Below are 25,179 nucleotides of genomic sequence, written 5' to 3'. Positions count from 1 at the left end.
ACCCTGCTTTTCGGAATTGCCCTTCTCAGAGGCTCCACAGCTCCGTTCAGCTATGCCTGGTCCAGTGAGAGCCACGCCACAGCAACTGCACTGATGGCACTTCCCAGACTTGTCCATAGGACATCTCAGAGCCAAGTGGAGGCCGTGAAACATGAGCTGGCACCCTCATCCTAAAAGGAGGGCACTTCCAAGGGAGCCAGCACTGGCTCCAGCAGCATGAGCCTCGTTGCTGATGGGAAATGGAGCTTGGGCTGTGGTAGGGCCAGGACTAGGGTTAGATGAGTGAGGCACTGTCAGGGTCACAGAGACAGAAAAAGCAAGACCGGTGACCCCATGCATGCATATTATCAAGTGTGAAGGACAAAACCTGAGTGACTAAGGGACTTCTGTGGTCAGGAGGATGGGAGAGCTGGGGATAGAGCCAGGGAAGTCAGAGCACAAAATGGGGGTTTAGGGGACGTGTCAGGAACATTGTCTGCTGCAATCCCAAGGGGGTTTTGCTGGTGTGGAAAAACCGGACTCACATTCCTAATTTAGGAGACAAGTCACATCCTGTTCTCCACAGCTCTACTTGACATTTTCCAACCCTCCGTCCCTCCCCCGCCTCCTGCCCCAAGAGCTCCTAGGCTGCAGGGCACAGGGAAAATGCTTCCCTAGGCACCACAGCACCCCCGCAGTTAAGTCAGCAGGCCAGGATGCCTCGGGCTCTGAGACACAGTCCTTTGGGGTAAAAGGATGGTGGATGAACGCGGAGGAGCTAGGCTTCTGCTTCAGAGTGTCACCAAGACCAGAGTTGGGCCATTGGGAGGTCATGGGACTCAGGACTGGTGAAATACAAAGAGCAAGCCTTGAACAGTTTGGCTTCAGCTTCTCACATGAGCCTGATGTGGGGGCTGAGGGAACAAAAATGAAAGGATGATCCCTGGACCCTTCAACCAGCCCCTTCTCCACCCTCTGAAGATGGGCACGAGCAGTGAGGGACCACGGGAAGCCACACTGAGTACAGGAATCAAAGTTGAGCATGGCCCATGAAAAGAGGTGGTGGCAGGGCACTGACCTCAGGTGAGGACACAGCCACCCAGCCATGTCCCAGGGCCCCTTCTGCCACAGGATAGGAGCCCGAAATTTTACCACTCCCAGGAATGCTGAGTGGGACCAACCACCCAGGGCCCCTGGGGTCCCAGGGAAGGTGGTGGGAAGAAGAAAAAGCAAGATGATGTTCAACATTCCAACCCAGCTCATGGAGCTTTATTAAGAACGGAGTGACAAGATCCTTCTTGGTTCTTGCTGTCCTTGAAGGGGCAGGCCCAGCTGGGCCGTATTCCCTAAGAGCCCAGCGTGGAAGGGCCATGTTTGCCCTCCTACTTCCTTCAAAACTCCTAGGATCAGAGCAGGGGTCTCCCTGGAACCCCTTTTCAGAAGCCATACTCACATGGGCCTTACCCTCCTCCCACCCACCCCCAGCTCTTGTTGGCAGGCCCAGGCAGGGTCCGTGAATGACGAGGCTGACACAGGGATATTCCCTGGCCTGGGAATCCCCTGCCAGCTTCCAGGGAACACTGATGACAGAGAAGAGTCTCATGTCTGTCATAGTCCCTCTGCCACTCCCATTCAGATGCACATACACATGCTTTCACCCAGGATTTCAGGGAAGGAAGTGATGTGGCAAAATGGCCTTTGGCACATGTCACCATTTCCAGGCACAGCAGCTGCCATCGCCTCCATTCCTGGCTGAGTACAGTCCTGCTCTGGGCAGGTTACCCAAGCTGCTACTGCTTCCAGCTGCCCCCAAACAAATCCTTGATGCATTCTGAAGTCCCAAGGCTTCCCTCACTGGAAAAGTCACAAGGTTCCACTTGCCTCAACCAGCCTATGGCTCCCAGACAGGGGAAGACAGAAGACACCTCATCGCTCAGTGCTCATCTGTGTCACCAGTCGGAGGCTTCAGCTCTTTCACACTGTGTGTGTCAGGCTTGGGCCCCACAGAGGGAAAGAAGGAAGGGGTGGGCTGAGGTTCTCAACCAGAGGCGAGAAGGCTCTTAACCAAAAAGGTTGTGGCTCAGCTCCTGCCCTGCTCAAGCAGGAAGGATAAGGCCTGGAGGAGTTGGGGCAATTCTTATGCTCCACAATATAAAAGGTTTTTAAATATATTCATCAAAATAGTTTTCTTTTAAAAAGCCCCCACTGCTGATAGCCACACTGGCTAGCTCGCCATCATATCCCTCCCCAGCCCGGTCACAGCCGGAAGGGTCCTGAGTGGCCCAAGTGCCCCTTTGAGTATTTCCCACCCAGGAGGTCTTGAAGGGCAGAAAGGAGTGTGCCCTGAGGTCCATGGTGGGTGGATGCTCTTCTGCCTGACTATTCCAGGCCCAGGATGTAGTTGATGCCTTGTACCAGGCCAATGATGACAGGCTGCCAGGCTACCAAGTATCGAAGCCAATCCAGCAGTTGCCCGTACATGACGTGAGGCCTTTCCCAGCTGCCAGTGTGTTAAAGGAAAGAGGCTATGCATAGAGCTACTAAGGCTGGTCTAAGGAATGGGTTCACCCACATCCTCCCTGGGACTGCCCACACTTTCCAGTTGCTCCAGAGAATCAGCTTGCAAGAAAAGGCAGCTGCTTTCTAGAAAGCCTCGCCAGCCTTTCCATGTTGGAATAAAGGGCTAAACCCAGAGAAAAGTGGAAGGAAGGCAGAGGGGAGCAGTGCAGAAGATGAGGGTGAAGAGGTGAAATTAAGTTCTCCACGACCGACATGCAAAGAGGGTCGCCCATGTAACAGCTCCTCTGAGATGGGACTGGCAGCGTGAGAGAACACAGCCTGAGACTGCTGTAAATGTGCCTGTGCCAATGGCTACAGGGAAGCTGTGAGTTAAATAATGTAACCCCAAAGGTTCTTGTAAGGCCCAATATGGAACGTTTTCTAGGTCAAGGAAGAGATTGAGTCTAAGGACAGAGAAGGGAACAAGAGGCTAGTCACAGGGGATAACACCTGGCAGAGACCCCAGGAAATCCCCACCCAGGGGCACTTAGCACCAGGTCCTACAGTGGCCTAGCGGCTCTGGAGATGAGTGCCCTTCATTTTGCTTTATAGCTAACCACAGGGCAAGATACTGGGGAAGGGGGCCTGGGATTCCAGCTCTGGGCAAAGAATAGTTTGACCTCCTGAGACTTGGGGGAAGGAGGGAACCTCTCCAAAGGTATCAGAAAGAGAAGCCTGGCCTAGTCTCCGGGAACTAAGGGAAGCCCCAACCATCAGTATGACCATGGAGTTACTTAGCTGTTCCTAAACTAGTCCCTGAAAGAACCAGGCAAGGAATCTAAAAGGGCCTGTCTCCTGGTCAGAGACTGTACAAATGCCCTGGGAATCCAGTGGCTCCCACACAGCCCAGGTAGTGTCCAGGGAAGAGGGAACCATAGCACAGAGAAAAAGAGCAGCTGAGAGGAGGGGTGAAAACTGGGTCTCTGGATCCCAGGGGAAATGAACGGGACGGGCAGAAGAGTGGCTGGGCACTTTCCAACAGACAGGCTGTGAGGGGAATAAAGAGGGTGAGGGTACAGCGAGGAAGGCTGGCAGGGTAGGAAGTGGTAGTTCAGAGGAGCAGAGGTCATGTGTTGATAGTGGATGGGGACAGAGAGTCCCCCAGCCTTCCCTGTACCTTACAGGCCCTGCGTAGGCACAGACTACCATGGTCTTCAACTCGTCATGTCATAGATAAGGCATCATCACCCATAGTTATGTAATCTTGAGCAAGTTATTCAACTTCCAACTGTTTCATCTATAAAATGAGAATATTACCCAAGTCATAAAGTTCTTGAGAATCAAATGAGATTAATATGAGTAGATTACTTAACACAGTACCAGAAACACAGTAAGCAAGCAATATATGGTAGCTGCCATAACTACCCATTTACCCTTGAGGATTGTAGAATGATGATAAGCTGAGGTGTTAGTCCTGCCCCATGTTCCACCCTCAACTTCCTTAGACCTGAGGCCGAATACAATGTTGGACATGTACCAGGTTCGAGACGAGGGAGAGCCCCAGGAAGACTCGAAATGCAGGGTCACCATGACTAGTGCTTTCTTCCCACTGCCCACTCCCCTAAAAAATCCAAGCAAAGGATACGGGTTGCTGAACATCCTCTTGAGATCTACTTTCTCTTTGCAGTAGGGACACGTCTGCTTCTTTCCCACAATGCACCAGCCACGGATGCAGAACTCGTGAAATCTGAGCACCACTGGTCAAGGGAAATAATGGTGGGCAACCAGAATGGCCACTCTAGCTCTGCGCCAATTTTCAAGGTGCCCATTCACTAGCTCTGGAGAAAGGTTCAAAGCCTGGCTTCACCCCTTATCAGCTGCATAATCTTGGGCAAGTCCCTTCTCTCTGAAACTTTTTGTTCAAAATGTGAAGTGAGAATAATGATCTCTACATTACAGGGTTGCTATGGGACAAAATAGGAGTAATATAATATGTGACACACAATTGGAGCTAATACATGACACATCTTAGAAGTGTTATTCAGGGGGATTTGATTCTGAAATTGAGGGATCCAGTAAGGGGATGCTCCTCCCCCGTGACCCATCCAATCTTGGGGCAGCTAGTGCAGCTTCAGGCCCCTTTCTGATCCATCAGGCTATGAATACAGTTTACATAAGAGTGGCTCCCATCTGTAGGGAAGAATGAGCAAAGCTGCAGTTTCCACACCTGGGTGTTGGCTTCTCTAGCAGGGAAGATCACCCAAATGTCTGCCCTCTTGTGACTCTCCTACACTCAAAGATTGGGCACCATGTCCCCTTCCCTCCATGACTGCAATGTGCATGTGACCCAGGAGCTCCAGGCAGGATACACGTGATTGCAAGACAGCCTGTACGTGTTCTCGATGATGCCCTCTTCACTGACATCCACAAAGATCTGCTGGCCACACACGGCACACACACTGTCCGAGAGGTGTTTGGTAGGCATGCCCGATTCGCTGTAGAACTGGGAGAGAAGAGCACAAGGAAAAGGCAGGAAAGATGTGAGAATCAGACACAGTGAGAAGCTACCAGAGAGATCTTAGGTCCTCTGGCGATAAAGCAAAGTTGCAGAGGGAGGTCACAGAGTCAGAGAACATCTTTTATACACTAAATCGACCTCATCTTTGCTGGGTAAATGGGGAGAAAGAGAGATCAGAGATGGGTTGGGAGGTCAGATCTAATAGGACCTGACCACTAGGCTGGGTCAGCATCAGGGACAAGGAGAATGGGAGGGAGAAGGACTCAGTGCTGCTGACCAGAAGCTACATCAAGTAAGCAACCATGTGGCCAGACTATGGTTCCATCAGACACAGGCAACATCTCTAAGATTCAAAACTGAAATATCCAGAGCAATGCTGTTTTGGTGAGAAGGGCATTCTCAGACACTTGTGGCAGAGGAAAAGAGGTTCAATCCTTCTGGCTAATATTTGGCATAATATCTCAAACTGTCGCACACTTTCACCCATTAATTTTGCTTCAAGGAATTTAAAGAAATAAATACAAATGTCAAAAATGATTCATGCATACAGATATTCATTTAAGCATTATTTATAATTAAAGGAAAGAGTCTGGCAATTCCTCTAAAAGTTACACAAAGGGCCCTGGCTAGTGTGGCTCAGTGGATTGAGGGTCAGCCTGTGGATGAAAGGGTTGCTGGTTTGATTCCTGGTGAGGGCACACGCCTGGGTTGCAGGCCAGGTCCCCGGTTGGGGGGTGCTCAAGAGACAACCACACACTGATGTTTCTCTTCCTCTTTCTCCTTCCTTTCCCCTCTAAAAATAAATAAATAAAATCTTTAAAAAAAAAAAGTTACACAAAAATATCACCACATGACACAGCAATTCCATTCTTAGATATATACCTCCCCAAAAATGAAAACAGGGGCTAAACCCACACTTGTATGCCAGTGTTCATCATAGGACTATTCATAGTAGCCAGAACTTGGAACCGACCCATGTGTCCATCAATAGATAGATGGGTAAACAAAATGTCATATATCAATTGAAAATTATTGTCATTAAAATAATGAAGTTCTGAAATACGCTACGACATGCACAAACCTTGACAACACTATGCAAAGTGAAATAAGCAGACACAAAAGGACAAATACTATATGACTCAATTTATATAAAATACCTAGAATAGGCAAATTCATAAAGACAAAGTAGATTAGAGACAGGGGTTAGGAGGAGGAAATGGAAAGTTACTGTTTTAATGTGTACAGTTTCTGTTTGGGGTGACAGTTACACAACGCTATGAATGTAATTAAGGTACTAAATTGTACATGTAAAAATGACTAAAGTGAAAAAAAAAAGTGATGAAAAGAACAAAAAATAAATAGGTATCATGTGAAAAAAAATGGCTAACATGACCCTAACAGGTGTGGCTCAGTTGGGTGTCATCCTGCAGAGCAAAAAGTTGTCATTTCAATTCTGGGTCAGGGCACATGCCTAGGTTTCAGCTTTAGTTCCCAGCCCAGGCATATGCAACCAACTGATGTTTCTCTCTTACATCAGTGTTTCTCCTCTCTTTCTCCCTCCCTTACCCTCTCTCTAAAAATAAATAAATTTAAAAAAATTTAAATTGCTAAAATGGCAAATTTTATGTACATTTATCTTACCACAATATAAAATTGTTTAAAAAAAAAAAGCAGAAAAAAACCCGAAATAGCCATAAATGATCGACATAAGAATGCCAAAATAAACTGTGGTAGCACTCAAGGGATACACAGGCAGCAAGTCAACTGAAGCTTGAGATATACAGGGTACAAAAATTGGAGACACAGTATGAGTGACAGAAAATGTAAAGACAAGCCCGTATCTATGCAAAGAAAAAAAGATTAGGAGGAAATATATCAGAATGTTCACAAAGATGGTGTTTTGGTAGTAGGATTATAGATGATTTTTCCATTTGTCTACTTTTCTGTACTAAAATTCTCCTTAATGGATACATATTACTTTTAGATTAAAAATTATTATCATGGCTAATTGCAATGGATAACCAACTCCAATCTCCAAAAAGCAATTCTAAATTTTGCATAGTTTAGCTACATGTCATTTCCTCCTCACCCCAAGGAGAAAAGACTTGAAATTTATTTATTAAACAATTTTAAGACCTATATTTTTTTCCTGTCATTTAAAAAATTGTGATAAAATATAAAATTTACAATTTTAACTATTTTTTAAATTCTATGTTATTGATTATGCTATTACCACCTCATTTTTCCCTTTGCCCCCCTCCACCAACCCCCTCCACTCCCTCAGGCAATCCTCTGACCACTGTTCATGTCCGTGGGTCATGCATATAAGTTCTTTTTGGCTACTCCATTTCTTACACTGTACTTTACATCCCCATGGATATTCTGTAACTACCTATTTGTACTTCTTAATCCCCTCTTCACCCATTCCCCCACACCCCACCTCCCATCTGGCAACCATCAAAATGCTCTTTGTGTCCATGATTCTGTCTCTGTTCTTCTTGTTTGCTTAGTTTGTTTTTTTAGAGTCAATTGCTGATAGATTGGCATTCATTGCCATGTTATTGTTCATAGTTTTGACCTTCCTTTTCTTAAATAAGTCCCTTTAACATTTCACATAAGGGCTTGGTGATGATGAACTCCTTTAGTTTTTTCTTGTCTGGGAAGCTCTTTTACCTGCCCTTCTATTCTAAGTGATAGCTTTGCTGGGTAGAGCAATCTTGGCTGTAGGTCCCTGCTTTTCATGACTTTGAATATTTCTTGCCAATCCCTTCTAGCCTGCAAAGTTTCTTTTGAAAACATCAGCTGACAGTCCTATGGGAACTCCCCTGTTGGTAATTAACTGTTTTACTCTTGTTGCTTTTAAGATTTTCTCTTTAGCAGGGGAAAGTGGTGGTACAAAAATGGAGACAACTGTATTTGAACAATAAAAAATTAAAAAATAATTAAAAAGAAAAAAAGATTCTCTCTTTATCTTTAATCTTTGGCATTTTCATTATGATGTATCTTGGAGAGGGGCTGTTTGCACCCATCTTGTTTGGGACTCTGTGCTTCCTGGACTTGTGTGTGTATTTCCTTGACTAAATTAGAAAAGGTTTCTTTCGTTATTTTTTCAAATAGATTTTCAACTTCTTGCTCTTCCTCTTCTCCCTCTGGCACCTCTAGGATGCAAATGTTAGACCTCTTGAAGTTGTCACAGAGGCTGGTTATACTATCTTTTTTTTTTTTTTTTAACTTCCTTATGCTCCAAATCATTGATTTGATGCTTGGTTTCATCAACTCTACTGCTGTTTCCCTATAAATTGTTCTTTATTTCGATTAGTGTATCCTCTGACGTGACTGGATCATTTCTATGCTTTTGGGGTCCTCACTAAGTTCCTTGAGCATCCTTATAACCAGTGTTTTGAACTCTGCATCTGATAGATTGCTTACCTCCATTTCATTTAGCTCTTTTTCTTGAGTTTGATCTGTTCCTTCATTTGGGCCATGCTTCTTTGTCTCTCTGCTTTGGCAGTCTTCTTGTGTTTGCTTCTATGTATTAGGTGGAGATGCTTTCACTCTGTGTCTTAGTAGTGTGCCCTAATGTAGTACGTGCTCTGTAGGGTCCAGTGGCACAGCTTCCCCTATACCCAAGTTGAGTACTTGAGGTGCACCCTTGACGAGGGCTGAGTACAACCTCCTCTTATATTGAGACTTGGTTGCATGCTGGCAGATCAATGGGAAGGATTTAACCAGGCCAGTCAGCTGCAAGGATTAGCTTTTACCACTTACCACCAATCTCCGCCCTCCATGAAGAAGCAGCTGTTCAGGGGCAGGGTGGTGGTGCTCCGATGTGGTCTGAAGCTGTCCACTGGGTGTGCTGGCCCTGGGGTTTTCCAGATAGTGCGTGCCAAGTAAGCCCCAACCTGTGTTTTGCCTGGGGCCACCCTGCCTGAATCATACAGCAATCTGAGATGGCTACTACTTATGCTGGGCCTGGGGCTCACTGAGGCCAGCTGTTGCTTGAGAGGATTTAGGAAGTTGTGCAGGATGAGCCAAGACCAGCTATTCATATGGAAAAGCAGCTTGGGTGGGCCAACAAGTTAGGCAGGACCAAGTCTTTGGGGATCTCCAGGGTGGAGCAAACAGTGTTAGCCAGCTTGCTGGCTCAGTGGTTCTAGCAGGAAAGGGCTCAGAAAAGGGACAATGGCTTCTTCTTGCATAGATACCAGACACCCCAGTTTCTCCCAGTATGCCACTGATGTCTTTCAAGCTGCTATCCTGGTGCTGGAGTTCAGAGGAAGTGAGTCTGAGTAGGTAAATCTGTGTGTGGGTTCTTTAACAGGAACTGCTTAGGGCTCCAGCAATTTCTTCCACTAACTCAATTCCTGCTGGTTTGTGCAGTCAGAAATTGTGGGGACTTATCTTCCTGGCACTGGAAGCCTGGGCTGGGGAGCCTGGTATGTGTGGAGCTGGGACTTCTCTCCCCCAAGATACCCCTCCTGAATTTTTATCTACCTCACATGGGTGTGGGACCAGCCTGTTCTGCATCTGCCCCCCTCCTACCAATCTGGATGGATGTGGATTCATTAATTTCATAGTTGCCAGACTTCCATTCAACTCAATTTCTCACGGTTATGAGTGACGGCTATTTTATATTTTAGTTGTAATTTTGAGGTGTTTGGGCGAAGAGGTGAGTAATGTCTGCCTATGCCACCATCTTGACTGGTATTCCCTGGGTGCCGGCAAAGGGAGGGTAGAGCGGACTAGAGATGCTTGAGGAGAGTCTAGGGTTGGTGGCTCAGGGGAAAGAACTGAGGTAACAGCTGCCAGGATTGATGTGCTGAGTCATTCCCCAAAATGCAAGTGCCATCTCTCTCCATTTTAACTATTTTTGAATGTACAGTCATTTTAAGTAGATTCACACTGTTGTACAACTAATCTCCAGAGCTTTATATCTTACAAAAGTGTATAATGGAGTTTTAAAAAGATTTCCACATTTATTATTACAATTTTATCTGTAGATTAATGGTACTTAGCCTTCATGTGTTTTCTTAATTGAGTTTGTTCTGTTTTTTCTTTTGATTCTGAGACACCATCCTCTGAAAAAGCCAAAACCCTGTGCTGGGTAACAAACGGCAGTGAAGGAAGGGGAAGCACATGTTGCTGGGACACGAGGCAAGGAAGGATGACAGCAGGAACACCAGAGCAGACACAGCTGTGCCTGCTAGAACCTCTGCTGAAGCTGGGGGCTTCCCTCACTCCAAGCTGCCCTTCTGAGGAATGGCTTCTTTCAGTCATCAGAACTGCTACCTGGTCCCAAGAGTCCCCAAAGGCAGAAGGCAGAGCTGCCACACTGCTCCAACAAACCACAGATACAGAGCTTCCTGCCTTCACCGCCACCTCACCCTCTTGCAAAACCGTGTGAAGTTGTCTCAAGGTGATCTCTCTTACTATCACAGAATATTAAAAACAAAGTGAGACTAGACCCCAGACACTTGGGCTCCTACCCAAGTTCTTCTCAAGGAATTCCATCAATATTTGCTGAAACTGCAGAAAGATCAGCGACTTAGCTCCCTGAAGAGCAGTTATTCAAAAGGGTCCGATTAATCAAGAGTACAGAAGACAGTGGAAAGGATAAATGAGTCAGAGGGCAACGCCAAGACCCATGGGGGCCCACTAACTATACAATTATCAAAAGGTGGAATATTAGAATGTGAGTATTGATGGTGACAGTTGCAGGGGAACCTCTGAGAAGCACCTATCAGCTCAATAGCCTTATGGCTCTGAAATGTTGCTCTGGCTTAGAATTTCTAGGCACATCAGTTGAACAAAGAAAGACCAAACGGTCTGGGTCCAGCTCTGGCACTGAGTCCCTGTACAACTGTCTAGCACAGGAGCAGGGCCACTCCCTCTGGCCTACAGTGCTGGCTAACAACAAAAGAAGCAGGAACACTCCAATGTAGATGTGTTAGAGCTCTAAGGAAGAGCTTTACCACAAATCATCACTGAGTTCTACCCTCCAGGACACTGGGGCAAAGGATGCAGGCTCAAAGGGAACTACAGGAGGAGGGAAACCCAGGAACGTGTCCGTTAGGCCCCTAGTTTCTGGAGATCTCCTCATGAGGTTAATGTGGCAGCAGGCAAGCAGGATCAAATCCCACAGTGTTTCTACAAAGTCATCAAGTAATCCTGTCCAGTCCGGAAAGTCCCAGCAATCCCATGGCTCAGAAACCAGACAAGAGATGCTGCAGTTGAGTTGGGTGAAGTACAGGATGCAGATTTCAGTTTAGCTTCAAGAGCCTGATCTCTCAGTGAAAAGGGCTCAAGGGGCCAGCCATGTGCTTTATCAGGATCAGACAGACCTAATTTCAGTCCTCTGTCACTACCTTTATGACCTTGAGCAATCCACCCAAACTCTTCCTTCCTTTTATCAAAATATATTGGGTACCTACTAAATATGTACCAGCCACTGGACAAGGTCCTTTGGATATAATGCAGAAAAACACAGACTTGGCCTTTGTATTCATGAAACCTACAGCTAGGGAAGACTGGCATTTCATATATATCTATAGATATATATATCTCCATGAATACACACACACTAATTATTAAAACGGCTAATAAGAATTATTAAAGACTATGAAAAAAACATTGCAATGAAAGGGTTCCTAACTAAGCCTAGGTCATCTGCGAAGCTTTATTTGAGTAGCACTTTAGGTTGAGAGGTAAAGAATGGGAGGCAGTTAACAAGATGAAGACAGGCAGAAGTGAAAAGGGGCACCCAGGCTTGGTGCACTTGAGAAACTGAAAGGAAGCTAATGTGGCTAGAGTTGTGAGACAGGAAAGCACTAAGACCTTATTGGCCACATGAAAAATTCTGTACTTGAAATGGAAATCATCTAAGGACTTTATTTAAGTAATAACATAGTCAGACTCAAAAATTTTAAAGAAGATCATTCTGTCTTCTGTGTGAAAAATTAATTGAGTATAAGGCCAAAGAGGATTCAGAGAGACCAGCTAAGACAGAATTACAATTCCTTAAAAGCAATAGATGATGGAGGCCTGTACTAAGGGGACTGCTTGGGCTAATTTGATGGCACTAAAAACTGAGAGAAGTGGACAGACGAGTGATGCCAAATAGACAGCTCAATATAAAGGTCAGAAAAGAGGTTTGGATTAGAAATCTGGAAGTCATGGAAAAAGAAGAGGGAAATAGCCTACTGAAGAGTAGAGAAGAACAGCTTTGGTTTGAGCTCAGAGGAACAATAATATTTAAGAAAATAAAAAGTTAGCAGAGGAGACAGAAAATATTAGCAACAAAAAGAAAAGCAGGACTGGTCAATGTTGCAAACGCTGAAAAATGCTTTAGATTAACCTATTTGTTCCTTACAACAATTCTATGAGCCTGGTAATATTACAGCTAAGAAAATAAGATCAGAGAGGTAAAGTTACTTGCTGAAGAGTACACAGCTAATTAAAAGTGGATGGGAATTTGAAACCAGGTGTGTCTGACTCTAATCCCCTAGCTCTTTCCACTACTTGAAGCCACATGCATGGGCAGCTGGTCCTGTCCTGATGTTATCTGGGGCCACTGACAACCTAGGAGGTAACTCTGGGGTACAGAACTTGCTCAGAAGAAGAACGTGTGAGGTAGACCCAAGTGCAGCATGAACAGTGTGTTACTGCTCTGCCTGGAAGAAGCCCCAGAAATAGGCTTATTTCACAATCCTCCACCCCTCACCTGACCCAACGTGACTTCTGGGTGTGAGTGGAAACTATACTGACTGGCTGTCACAAGCTTATGACACCACAGTGACCAGCTGGAAAAAAACTCAAATATCCAGGGTTCCCTAGGCTCATCATAAGAGAGTTACTTTAGTTCGTATTACATGAGAGAAACCAAACAGCTGCTCTACACTAAATAAAGTAATGAACAGTAAAAAGGAATTGGGAATGCTTGTTAATATACTTATAAAACCTCCTGATTTCAATTCTAAGAACATGACATTAGTAAATCACAGATCTTTATAGGTCAAACCACGCTCAAAGGGGAACCAAGTGATGACTAAGGCCTACTTCCCGACCTAGTAAGCAGAACAGCTCCAGTACCAATTATGACTCTCTGGTCATAGGAGTTGTGACCACAGAACGTACAAAAGACTACGAACAATGACTAGGACTGAAACTTGGTATATACATACACTGGAATATTATTCATACTTAAAAAGAAAATTCTGACACATGCTACAGCATGGGTGTGCCCTCCTGCCCCCACTATTCACCCAATCTTATGTTGAGTGACTTTTTTATGTTTTCCTGGATGAAAAAAAAAGTCCTCAAAGGGAAATGTTTTGCCAATGTGGAAGAGGTGAAACGAAAAATGGTAGAAGCACCAGAAGGCATCCAAATCAACGAGTTCAAAAACTGTTCTGAGTGGTAGAAAAAACATCTTGATAGATGTATTGCATCAAATGGAGAGTGCTTTAAAGGTGACTGAAGTTTTAGCATATAAGTATACATAATTTTTCTTAACAATTCTGTTTTTTGGGGTCCCCCAAAAATACAAAAGTCCCCCCTTGTATTTGCTATGGGAAACAATGAATGCACTCCTGGTGACTCATTTAGTAGTATCACAAGCCATTGCAGCCTTCCTATGACCCACTCCCTACTAAGAGATAGGAACCTGGGGAAACAGCAAATTATCTACAGTTAGGGTCAGCCAAGGTCACGTTCTGTTGGACAGGAGTTGGAGAGAGTGGCTCCCCTGAAAGTGACAGCCATTCTCAATGTCAATTACATATAAGATACCAGGATTCAGAAGGCTGGCCTGTGGAAGAGGAGGGGTGACAGATTTTTGTCAGGAACACAGGCTCTAGACCTAGACATTTGGAAAACAGATGTCTAGATGTGATGGGTGCCAAAATGGCACTAGCTACACAGAGGTAGGCTGCGAGATGGATAAGGCAGGGTCTGGAAGCCCTGCAAAGCAGGCAGCCTATAAGTCAAATCAACCTCAGTCAAATGCCTATGATTTATTTTCCTGATATCATCCTCAACCTTTTAATAAAGTCCAATGTGAATGTGATGGACTGACTGACCCTTCTGTTCTAGTGCTAAGAAGTACAAGAAAGTATGTGGGTTTATTCTTGGACCAGGATATTAAACAATGAATGTGGAGTGGTGGGGGTAGTAAGATTCCATAAAGGGAAGGAGAATATAGGGAGTCAAGAGCTGCTTTTTGAGGCACTCTCCACCCTAACAAGAAATGCTCCCACGAGGTCTTTTGGTAAAGCTGGCACTTATCATAATTAGGGAATTGTCTTATTAGGGATTATCACTTGTAATCATTGGGGCACACAATAATTCTTCCCAAGAACATGGAAAGAGGCTCAGCTCAAATACTCGAGGAGAAGCTAACCTGTGGATCAATTCTGAGCTCAGTCTCATTTGGACAGAAGAGGGATTCCCTGGATTAGTTATTAGTGACCCACCTGAGGAAATTAAGGCTATGCTTAAATTGGCAGCTGATAATAACCTTGAGATAAAGTTGGCAACAACCTGGGAAAATCAGAGAACTGGTCCTGTAAAAACAGAATGAGAAGAAAAGGAAATCACTAGAGGGTAAAGGAAAGGATACTGGCAAGAGTCATTTTGAAAAGCTGCTATGCCATAGAAGCAGTCATAGAGAAAAGGTGCTGTTGAAAGTGGAGTTAATAATTCAATTATCTAGGGTCTAGAAATCTCTTCTGGGAAGTGAACTGGTTAAAGAAGATCTGAAGCCTACACAAATATATAAGACAGCGCAAAACGAAGCTAAAACGTAAGACAGTGGTTCAAAAAAAACAAAACAAACAAACCTATAAGCTGTCTATAAAGTGACCCACTATACTTTGTTTTCAATTTGATCCACAATAGTGAGAAACAAAGTCCTAGACTGAAAACTATACTTGATTAAAGGTATCCAAAGTGATGGCTAAGTATTATTTAAACCTAAATTGCCCTAAGCCTGCTGGCCTGTGGCACAAATGAGATCGCAGTAACATGAACCTACTAGTTCACACAGCATATACTTTCCCATCTGCAAAACTTCCTCAAACCACTGAAGAGTTCCTGAGGCATGTCACGTGCCAATCCTTTCCTGTTCTTGGCACTTGGTCTTCACTGATATTTGCTGCTTAAAAGCAGACTGGTATCTGGATACTCAAGAGAACCTATTTCCCTGACATTCCCCTAAGGTTTTACTTCAAGCTGTCAAACCACGATGTGGCAGGAACTTCTGAATGCCTTTCAGTCCACTTTCATCAGACAGAGTCACATATACTTCAGCAGAGAAATGGAGAAACGTCCATTAAACTTTGAAATATTCTTCCTTGGCGTAGGGTCTAATGGGATGTAATCGAGATGGGGAACACTTCTGTGTTATTTACATAATGAAGAGAATGTACACAGCAAAACAAAGACATATTTCCATTATGAAAAAAGAAATAAGGATACTGACTTGGATTTCTGAGATTAGCTATTATTTTACCAACATTTTAAACTTCAAGAATTTCTCTACAGTCTCCACCTTGTCCTCTGACAGCATTTCCTATCTCACTAAAAAAATATCCCATTCAAAGAGCAGTTTGAGTTAGAAATCTCAACTTTGATACCCACCTTTCCTTCATATTTTTTTCCTTCAGGCTCCAGAACCAATCTAAATCCAACTCCTGTCAAATTTACCTCCAAAATACTTCTCAAATAGTGCTCTTCTCTCCCTTTCCACCATCTCTAGCCTAATCCGAACTTCTTCACTTTTCCCAGACTAGTAAAATTGTCTCTTAAATAATCGTAAGTGATCCACTGTAATATGTGGACCCTTTTCTAATCTGTTCTCTACCCAGCAGCCAGTATGATCTTTTCAAAATGCAAATCTGATAGTTATTTCCTGGTCTTTTTAGTATAAAAACCACAATCTTTCATTCATTCTATGGGGCTTTTTGTAGTCTAGCCTCTGTCTCCAGGTATTTCACTACACTCTCAGCCCTACAACTATATTAGCCTTAGTTTCTCAAAATGCCCACCCTTTCTCCCACTACAGGACTCTTTTTTTTTAAGTATATTTTGTTGATTATGCTATTACAGTTGTTCCATTCTTTCCTCCCATTTATCCCCCTCCAACCTGTAACCCCTCTCCCATCCGCATTCCCCACCCAAGTTCATGTTCAGGGGTCATACATGTAAGTTCTTTGGCTTCTCCATTTCCTATTCTTAACCTCCCTCTGACTATTTTGTGCCTACCAATTGTGCTTATTCCCTGTATCTTCCCCCCTTATCTCCCCCTCCCTGCTGATAACCCTCCATATGATCCCCATTTCTGTGATTCTGTTCCTGTTCTAGTTGTTTGCTTAGTTTTTGTTTTTTAGATTCAGTTGTTGATAGTTGTAACTTTGTTGTCATTTTACTGTTCATAGTTTTGATCTTCTTTTTCTTAGGTAAGTCCCTTTATTCTTTTTTTGATTTTTTAATGTTTTATTTTTAAATCATGTTTATTCTATTACAGTTGTCTCAATTTTTTTTACTGTCGTCTCAATTTTTTACAGTTGTCTCATTGACCTTCTTTAGAACTATTGTTTTGAACTCTGTATCTGATAGTTTACTTGCCTCTATTTCATTTAGTTCTTTTTCTGGAGTTCCTCCTTTCCCTTTGACAGAGGGGTGTTTCTTTGGCTTCCCATTATTTGTGAGGCTCCTCTCTTTTGCTTCTGCTTCTTAAGTTGATCTGTCTTGATTTCCTGACTTTGTGGTGTGAACTTGTATGGTAAGAGACTGCTGTTTTTTCTTTCTCGAGCTGCCTCTGATGATGTCACATGTTGACCCTGTCTAACCTTAGGCAGTCTGTTTGAGACTTCCAGGAATCTACTGCTTGTGGCTGTCTCCTTCAGCTGTTAATCTAGTCACTCTGCACTCAGGAGGCTGGCTTAGAGATACCACAGGGTAGGGGCAGAGTCCCTCCTGGGGGTGGGGTTACTGGGTCCTCTAATGCTATTGCCACTCAGGGGAATGGTCTGCCTGCCTGAACTTGATGGCTGCTGCCGTATGGGGGATGAGTCAGCACTGGGATCCCACCAGCTACTCTCTCCTTTCTCTCCCCAAAGCCTCCTTCCCCAGTCTCTCCTCAGGCATCTCTAGACCACTCTGCCCCCGCCTTTGTCGGAGACCAGGGTAAGTGGCATTAGGTTGTGCTAAAGCTGATTCTTCTGTCTGTCCAAGGTTATAAGGATCCTCTCTTGCTACTGTTCAGTTGTTTGTCCCTGGTTAAGTTCCTTTAACATTTCATATAATAAGGGCTTGGTGATGATGAACTCCTTTAACTTGACCTTATCTGGGAAGCACTTTATCTGCCCTTCCATTCTAAATGATAGTTTTGCTGGATAGAGTAATCTTGGATGTAGATCCTTGACTTCGCGACTTTGAATACTTCTTTCCAGCCCTTTCTTGCCTGCAAGGTTTCTTTTAAGAAATCAGCTGATATTCTTATGGGAACTCCTTTGTAGGTAACTCTCCTTTTCTCTTGCTGCTTTGAAGATTCTCTCCTCATCTTTAATCTTGGGTAATTTAATTATGATGTGTCTTGCTGTGTTCCTTGTTGGGTCCAATTTCTTGGGACTCTCTAAGCTTTCTGGATCTCCTAGAAGTCTATTTCTTTCACCAGACTGGGAAAGGTCTCCATTATTTTTTTTCAAGTAAGTTTTCAATTTCTTGCTCTTCCTCTTCTGCTTCTGGCACCTCTATGATTCGGATGTTAGAACATTTAATGTTGTCCCAGAGGTACCTAATCCTCCCCTCATTTTTTTGAATTCTTGTTTCTTCATTCTGTTGGCAGCTGAATGTTTATTTCTTCCTTCTGTTCCAAATTGATTTGAGTCCTGGTTTCCTTCCCTTCACTGTCAGTTCCCTATATATTTTCCTTTATTTCACTTTGCATAGCCTTCACTTTTTCCTCCATCTTGCCACCATACTCAACCAAGTCAGTGAGCATCCTGATTACCAGCATTCTGAACATGGAATCTGATAGGCTGGTTATCTCCACATGGCTAGTTCTATTTTTGTAGCTTTTATCTGTTCTTTCATTTGGGCCATGTTTCTTTGTCTCAGTGCACCTTTTGCATTGTAAGGGACAGAGCCTTAAGTATTCGCCAGGTTGGGGCAGCCCCCTTTGCTGTGCTGTCGTGCTGTATGTGGGGGAGGGGTCAGAGAGGAAATAATGCCGCTTGCTCCTCTCAGCTGGCTTTCAGTCACTTTCCTTGCTACCCACAAACAAATCCCTTTTGGTGCTTATTCCTGAGTGGGTGGGTTTGTGTACGTTCAAGGACCCTATGAGTCTCTCCGACAGACTCTCCTGTGAGTATTTCCTGCTGCCACAACCCCCACAGGTTTTTACAGCCAGGGGTTTTCATGCTTTATTTCCCTGAACTGGAACCCTGGTTTGTGTGGTCTGTCTCACTCCCAGCATGTTCCTTCTGGCTTATCCACATGCAAATGTGGGACCTCTCAGTCCACACCTTGCTGCCACCACTACAGGACTTTTACACACGCTATTTTCACTTCACTTTCAACTTTACCTAATAAACTCCTACTCATTGTTCAAGTCAGTTCAGTAGTCACTTCTTCAGGAAAGCTATTTTTGAGGCCTGAGACTTAGTCAAAGGCTTCTACTATATTTGTTCTTTGCATCATGAACCTTTCTTTCCTAATATTTACTGTTGTTATAATTTTATGTTTACTTTTGTTTTTATTCCCTTAATAGCCATCTCTGTCACTACAGAGTAGTAAGCTGCATTTAGGTAAGGACCACATTTATTTCTGTACGCCTTTGTGATTCCAGCACATACAATGTTGATGCACATAGGCATTAAATAAATACTTGTTGAATGAATGCTAACTTCCTGCAGGGGAAAGTGATTCTTTCCTATAAAGGCCTTAAAGTTAAAAATTCCAGGGTACATATGAGATCTGACTCTCCAACATTTAAGGAAGAAATCTCCATACATACCACCCACATCTTGAAGGATTTTATATGGCTTATCTTTTCCATCAAACAAGTGATGCTATCTCGAACTCTTCGGAGGTGGCCGGAGGCCGTATTAAGAGCCCAGGTACACTCACCCCTATGGTAGATGCCATGTAGTCTGCACACATTTCTGCAAAGTCCCGCTCAAGGACACCATAGTAGAGGCCATAGAAGAGGAGAGAAATGCCGAAGTCCATGGCATCTTCTGGTTTGATCCTGTAAAGGAAGTAACATGGCCTGTTAAGGCCTGCCCTGGGACACAGATGGCAGTGCGTGAAGTTGTACGGTACAAGGGCTAGAGCAAATGTTGGCAAACTAAAACCAAATCTGGCCTGCTGCCTGTTTTTTACATTGACTGTGGGCACCACTTGAACAGGCTAGTGTTGTGAGCTGCAAAGACCAAGGCAGAATATCGCCTCCTGCCCCACTTGCTCACTGTGTTCTCAGTACCTGCCTCCTCCAGCTAGCAACCATGCATTGCAGCTGCTTAGGGCCTGTTCTGGTTAGCACCTACATACTGGGGACTCCACTGTTGACAACAGTCATAGGACTCCACTGGTGTCACTGGAGCAGAGAAAGAAAATGATACCAGTGGTCATACCCCTTGTCAGGCCCATGCTTCTGAAAATGTGTCATCTGATGGCAAGTGAGCACAATGTCCACCATCTGAGACAAACAGGCAAACATGGTGGGACAAGAAAGGTGTTTTCTCTCTTGTTATATGAGTACCTATATCATATCCTAGATTATGCCTTTTATCCCACAAAGCCTAAAATATTTATTTTTACATAAACCTTTACAGAAAAGGTTTGCCAACCACAGCTTTTAGAGAAAAAGGTCAGTCAGATACATACCAGTTACTGTAACATTTTAAATTGCATCTATACATATTCTGTATAATGTCATCAAGTTAAATTTTGGTCCATGCCTATTTACTAAGAAGGAAAAAGTTCTGTTTTTCAAATTTACTGGGATATAAAAATATATAGGTTTCAGGTATTAGGACAAGGTTCTTGCCTGTTAATAGCAGGAGGTTTGTTTCAATAAGTCCAACAACCAATAATTTGCAAGATTCAGTCTATAAATATTTATTATAGAGAAGTACCTTTGTCAAGATATTTGGACCAGGAACTGCATGTGTTCATTTAAAGCTGTAAATGATATTTATCTTAGAAAACAGAATTTGCTTATCAATCTTGTAATATATAACCTAATAACGAGACATCAGGACCTTATACCAATTAATTTGATCAGTAGCATATTGCAGTATCTTGATTTTTATGTTTATTTTTTAAAACTACACAGGTTAAGAACATATCTGGAAATAGCTTGGTTTTTTTCTTTGATGACATGTGTTAGACTCTACACTGATAAGTTCCTGTAAACCTTTGTGGAGTCTGTATATTTTCCCAGCTTGTTCTACCCCTAGAAGAAAGAATTCCATGGTTGTCCTCTCACTACATTAAGTAGGATTTACTCCCTTCAGTTTCAAAGAAACTCAGGAGTACAATGTACTAGGTTGAGGAAGAGGCCAGTGGTCATGAATTTAAACTGGAATCCTAAATCTCTTTAGCTCCAGTACACTGTCTCACACTTAGGACTTCTCATGTTCCATGGCCCTCCTTACCTCAGCCAGGAAACCACATTTCCACTCTCTTCTGCCCTACTCTTTGTACCCACCAGTCCCAAAGCCCAGAATTTCCTGGCTTTTGCCTCAGTTGGAGGTGGTGGAAACCTGCACACTGATATACATCTTTTGGAAAGCTTATGACAATATAAAGCAATAGCCAGACTCCTGCTACTAGTAATGTAACATTAGGAAACACAGCAATGTTATCTGTGATAACACTACATAGAGAAACAATCTAAGTGCCCAAAAAAGGAGGAGGACTTAAATGTCTACAGGTTAACTATCTAGAATTGTTTCCTTAGAAATCTGATAAACGTGGAATGTCAGCTGTGTTACAAAGCAACAATGCTTATATGTTAAACATGACCTGTAATAAGTACACTGCATCTGAACTGGATGCATTCCTTGGGCAAGGGATACTTCTGGGCCAGGTGACTTCCAAATCCATCTCTGAGTTCTCATTCCCTCACATCTCAGCCCTGAGACTACTATGAGAACTGCTATTTCCTGTCTTGTATCCTTCTAGGTAGATCTGTTGCCAGGTGTGGCCAACTGTATCCCATGAGTTCGAATGTCTAGTCCAGAGTCAGCAAACTTTTCCTGTGGAGGGCCAGACTGTAAATATTTTAGGTTTTGTGGCCCATATAGTCTCTGCCACAATTATTAAATTCTGCTGTTTTAAGGCAAAACCAGCTTTAGACAACATGTAAACAACTGGGTATGACTGTGTTAGAGTAAATTTTTTTTTTTTTATTTTATAACAGGAGGAAGTAGGCCAATTTGGCCCATAGGACATAAGTTTGCCAACTCCTAGTCTCCTTAACCGTAAGACCACTTAGGCAGAGTGGATGATGGAACAAAGAAACAGACCAAGAAAATGGTTCTATAAGGATCATAGAGTCTCGGGTGACTGGCTATAATTATTATTATTCTTACTTTTTTCCTTACATTTTTCCACTACAATATTTATTACTGGAAAATATAACCAATGATTTGAAATTCTAACTTTGTTTTATCCAGACATTCCTTTTTCTTTGCCAGCACAATTGTGGAGGGCCTGCCCTCCCATCCCCCATGGCTCAAGTCTCCTATCCCAGGGACCATATTCCCCCGCCGTTAATAATGGGACTTGCTCCAGGAAGAAAGGTATATCCCATTAGCCTCTTCTCCCCCAACACTAGCCAAAAAAAAAAAAGGCAAAGGGTACTCACTTGAATAATAAGTTAAGTCCAAAAAGGGTAAACATGACAGCCATGTAGCCAACGATGCCAGTGGCATAGCTGATTTTATAGATCAGCAGGAACCACTTATAAACCAACCTGGAAAAAGGAGAGAAAATCAATACAGCAGACACAAATTCTAGCCTAGAGACCTCTAGACCACCAGAATCCCTTATTCTCACATCAATGGGAACACAAGGCTCCTTGCTTAGGACTTACTGAGAAACTTTAGTTACTATGCAAAGCTGGTCATTCCTTCCTTAATTGCAATAACAACTCCATATACTGGGGAGCCAGTATTTTATATCTTCCTGGTCTCAGACCAAGGGAAGAAAAGAGAGCCTTAAGAGATTTCAGCCTCAAATGAAGTGCACAGTGAACCTCAGACATCTCAAATTCAGTTTAGTTGGATAAGGAAGTGAAAACTAGTAACTATAGCTATGCTCAGAAGGGAACAGGAAGAAGGCTAGTAATCACTGACAAGAAAGAGAATTCAAGGGAAGATAAAAAAGAGGTAAGAATTAGTTACAAAATTTCATACACGGGTGTGGTTAATCTGAATACTGCTTTGCTCCTATCCACAGGCCAATAATGAAATGATTTCTAATGACTTGTTTCTGAAAAAATTTTCCAGAGTAAAAAGGATAAGGAGGGGGGCACTCAAAGAATACCTTTGATTTGGATGTATATGAATGATGGTGGTGGTGGGATAGAGCGGGGCTGTGCAATGCCCCTGAAGGAGGAGGCATTTGCCCTAGGGGCCAATGAAAAGCATGTGGAATCTGGCTGGTTGACTTCACCTAGGTTCAGAGAAGAGATGGTAACAGAATGTACCAGAGCCTTTTAAATGCTATAGAGACAGGTCTCCAACATCAGAAGCCACTATTCTACCTGTGACAAGAGCATATGAGCAATTTAGTAGTTGGCTCAAATAACCAGCACAGGCCTGTCTAGCTCCTGAGGGTCAACTAGGTCACTGACAACCAGGTTACTAACAACCATGCTGGGAGAAAGCTCAAGGGCCCTGCCTGTGACTCTATGCTTTGTCTAAGCTAGAGTGACAGCTTTTTGGGCAAAGGAAAGGCCCCAAACATCTTACAATGCCTGCCCCCACCCTGCTCCAAAGACCACACACAGTTCCATTATCCGGGGTTTGCACTGATCAGATGCAAGTGAGACACAATGGAATGGATGTGGAATTTTAGCTGGAATCTGAACTAAATGAGGTTTATTCATTGGGTAACCTGAGGTAAATCAAAATCACCTCTGAGACAATTTCATTTATCTGTAAAATAGGGAAACTGTGCTACCTTTCTCACTGGTTTATACAGAGCCCATTTCCTGGTATATGTAAATACATGGCTCAATAAATGCTTTGTGAATATATGTGGATGTTTATGAAAGTGCTTTGAAATTGTAAAGCACTATCAAGTGTCATTATTATAAAAAACCTCCTGGGTTATGGAGTACTTTTAGTCATTTTAGCTAGAAGTTGATACTGTTTGTGACTTGGTGACTCTTAATATGCTTTACACTTTTTCTTTATATCACCCTATATGAGGTAGTAATTATTATCACACTTTTAGGGATAAAGAATTCAATGCTCAGAAAGGTAAAGTAACACAGGTCTTATAATTAACAAGTGGTAGGGCTGGGCTTTCCGATCCACATCCATCTGGCTACAGAGCCTTTATCTTTTATATAACGGCTCTTAACAAACTACAATAGACAGAAAGGGGCTCCTGGATCACCAACTTTACCATGAAGATAAATTTTACTATGAACAATGAGACACAGATGGCCAAAGAAAGGCTTGCAGTACAGTGAAACATCCGAGGCATAGGAAAAAGAACAACTTGCAGCATGTAAGACTTTGGATCAGGTAGTCTTAACTTGGAGGCTGGCCACTTCCTGTTAGGATCTCCTGGACCTGTACTTACCAACTGCACTGAAACAACTGCTTTCTTGTCCATTGCCTCAATTAAACCAAGCACTCCTTGAGGGCAGGGACCATTTCTTATCCAGCTCTGTATACCCAGCACTCAACACAGGCCCTAACATATAGCAGGTGCTTATTGAATGAATGAATGAATGAATGAATGAGAGAGAAAATCTTTTTTTTTTTCCTGTTAGGTACAGATATTAAATGACCTCATAAGGTGGTTGGGAAGATCAAATAAGATGTGCATTTAGATAAAGTGCAAAGAATTATACTGGCAGGAGGTACTTTGTGACCCCAAAGTAAGTACTGTTTGTTGAAAAATTGCAAATTTGCTGAGATTCATTCATTCAACAAAAATTCATAGAGTAGGCTACTATGTACCAGGCCCTGTGGTAGGGCCTGGATGTTCAGTGACAGACAAAATCAATGTGGTTCCTAATCTCATAGTTACAGTTCAGTGGATGGACTCTCAAAATAATATTTAGTTATAAATATAATAAACCCTTTGAAAAAAAAAATGCAGAGCACTATGAAAGAATATAACAGGAAGTCTAACTTAGATATCAGAGGAAGGTTCACAGAAGAAAACAACATTTTAAATGATACAAAGATCACCAGGGTTTGCTTACTATGTTGTCTGTTTTAAAAAATACATGCTTATTGATTTTAGAGAGAAAGTAAGCGGGGGAGAGAGAGAGAGAAACATCAACTGGTTGTCTCCCAGGAATCAAACCTGCAACCTAGGTATGTACCCTGACTAGGAATCGAACCCCCAACCTTTTGGTATATGTGAATGCTCTCCAAACAACTGAGCCACACCAGCCAGGACTGTTTGCTTTTAATGTAAAGAAAGCTTGAAATAAACCATAAGGTAAGCTATAGGGAAATATTTTGGGATTTTTTATCTGTGAATGGGGAGTAGGTCTCCCAGTCAGCTTGTTTTGGTGGGGCCCAGTGCAAAATAAACATGGCTGATAAAAATTGTGATTTTTTCAGTCGAAACCCACCCCCCTCCCATGCATTCCAACCTGTTAGTTTCAGGAAACCTAGCTCTTCCCACTACCTAAATTCTCACCTTGGGGTTGTCTGTACTAGTGGTTTTCGGGTGGCTCGGAAGGTGACAAAGGCTGTGACAGCAGAGAAGAAGATCCAGATCACTAGGAACCTCCACCAGTGCAGCTTCACTGTGAAATAGAGGGGAACAACCCACATCTGAAAGAGGGTCACCATCTGAAACACAAACACAAGCACTTCAGCTCTAGCCAGCTCCCTCTGCAGTTCCACCCGTAAGTCCAGAGTACATCTCATGTGCTCCATTTCAGCCTGATATCCTCCTACATTTCCAGCTGTGGACAAAGA

The 25,179-nt window shown here is 43.2% G+C and overlaps 1 protein-coding gene across 1 annotated transcript in view; it reads right to left on the bottom strand.

Annotated features, from left to right (window-relative positions):
• Nucleotides 1-872: 872 nt before the first annotated feature.
• The window catches only part of RNF121 (ring finger protein 121), an 86,598-nt gene continuing 62,291 nt past the window's right edge, over nt 873-25,179 (bottom strand). The window contains exons 4-9 of the mRNA XM_054576206.1: nt 24,896-25,050; nt 21,870-21,977; nt 19,124-19,244; nt 4,848-4,981; nt 4,124-4,225; nt 873-2,479 (exon numbers count right to left, since the gene is read on the bottom strand). Coding sequence (XP_054432181.1) covers nt 2,359-2,479; nt 4,124-4,225; nt 4,848-4,981; nt 19,124-19,244; nt 21,870-21,977; nt 24,896-25,050 — 741 coding nt within the window. The 3' untranslated portion in view covers nt 873-2,358. The remainder of the gene's footprint in view (nt 2,480-4,123; nt 4,226-4,847; nt 4,982-19,123; nt 19,245-21,869; nt 21,978-24,895; nt 25,051-25,179) is intronic.

The sequence above is a fragment of the Pteronotus mesoamericanus genome, unplaced genomic scaffold (assembly GCF_021234165.1).
Source record: "Pteronotus mesoamericanus isolate MK-2021 breed Mesoamerican mustached bat unplaced genomic scaffold, CSHL_Meso_final contig_33, whole genome shotgun sequence".
NCBI classification, from domain to species: domain Eukaryota; kingdom Metazoa; phylum Chordata; class Mammalia; order Chiroptera; family Mormoopidae; genus Pteronotus; species Pteronotus mesoamericanus.
The sequence above is the reverse complement of the archived record's forward strand: the minus strand, read 5'-3'. Positions and strand labels throughout refer to the sequence as shown.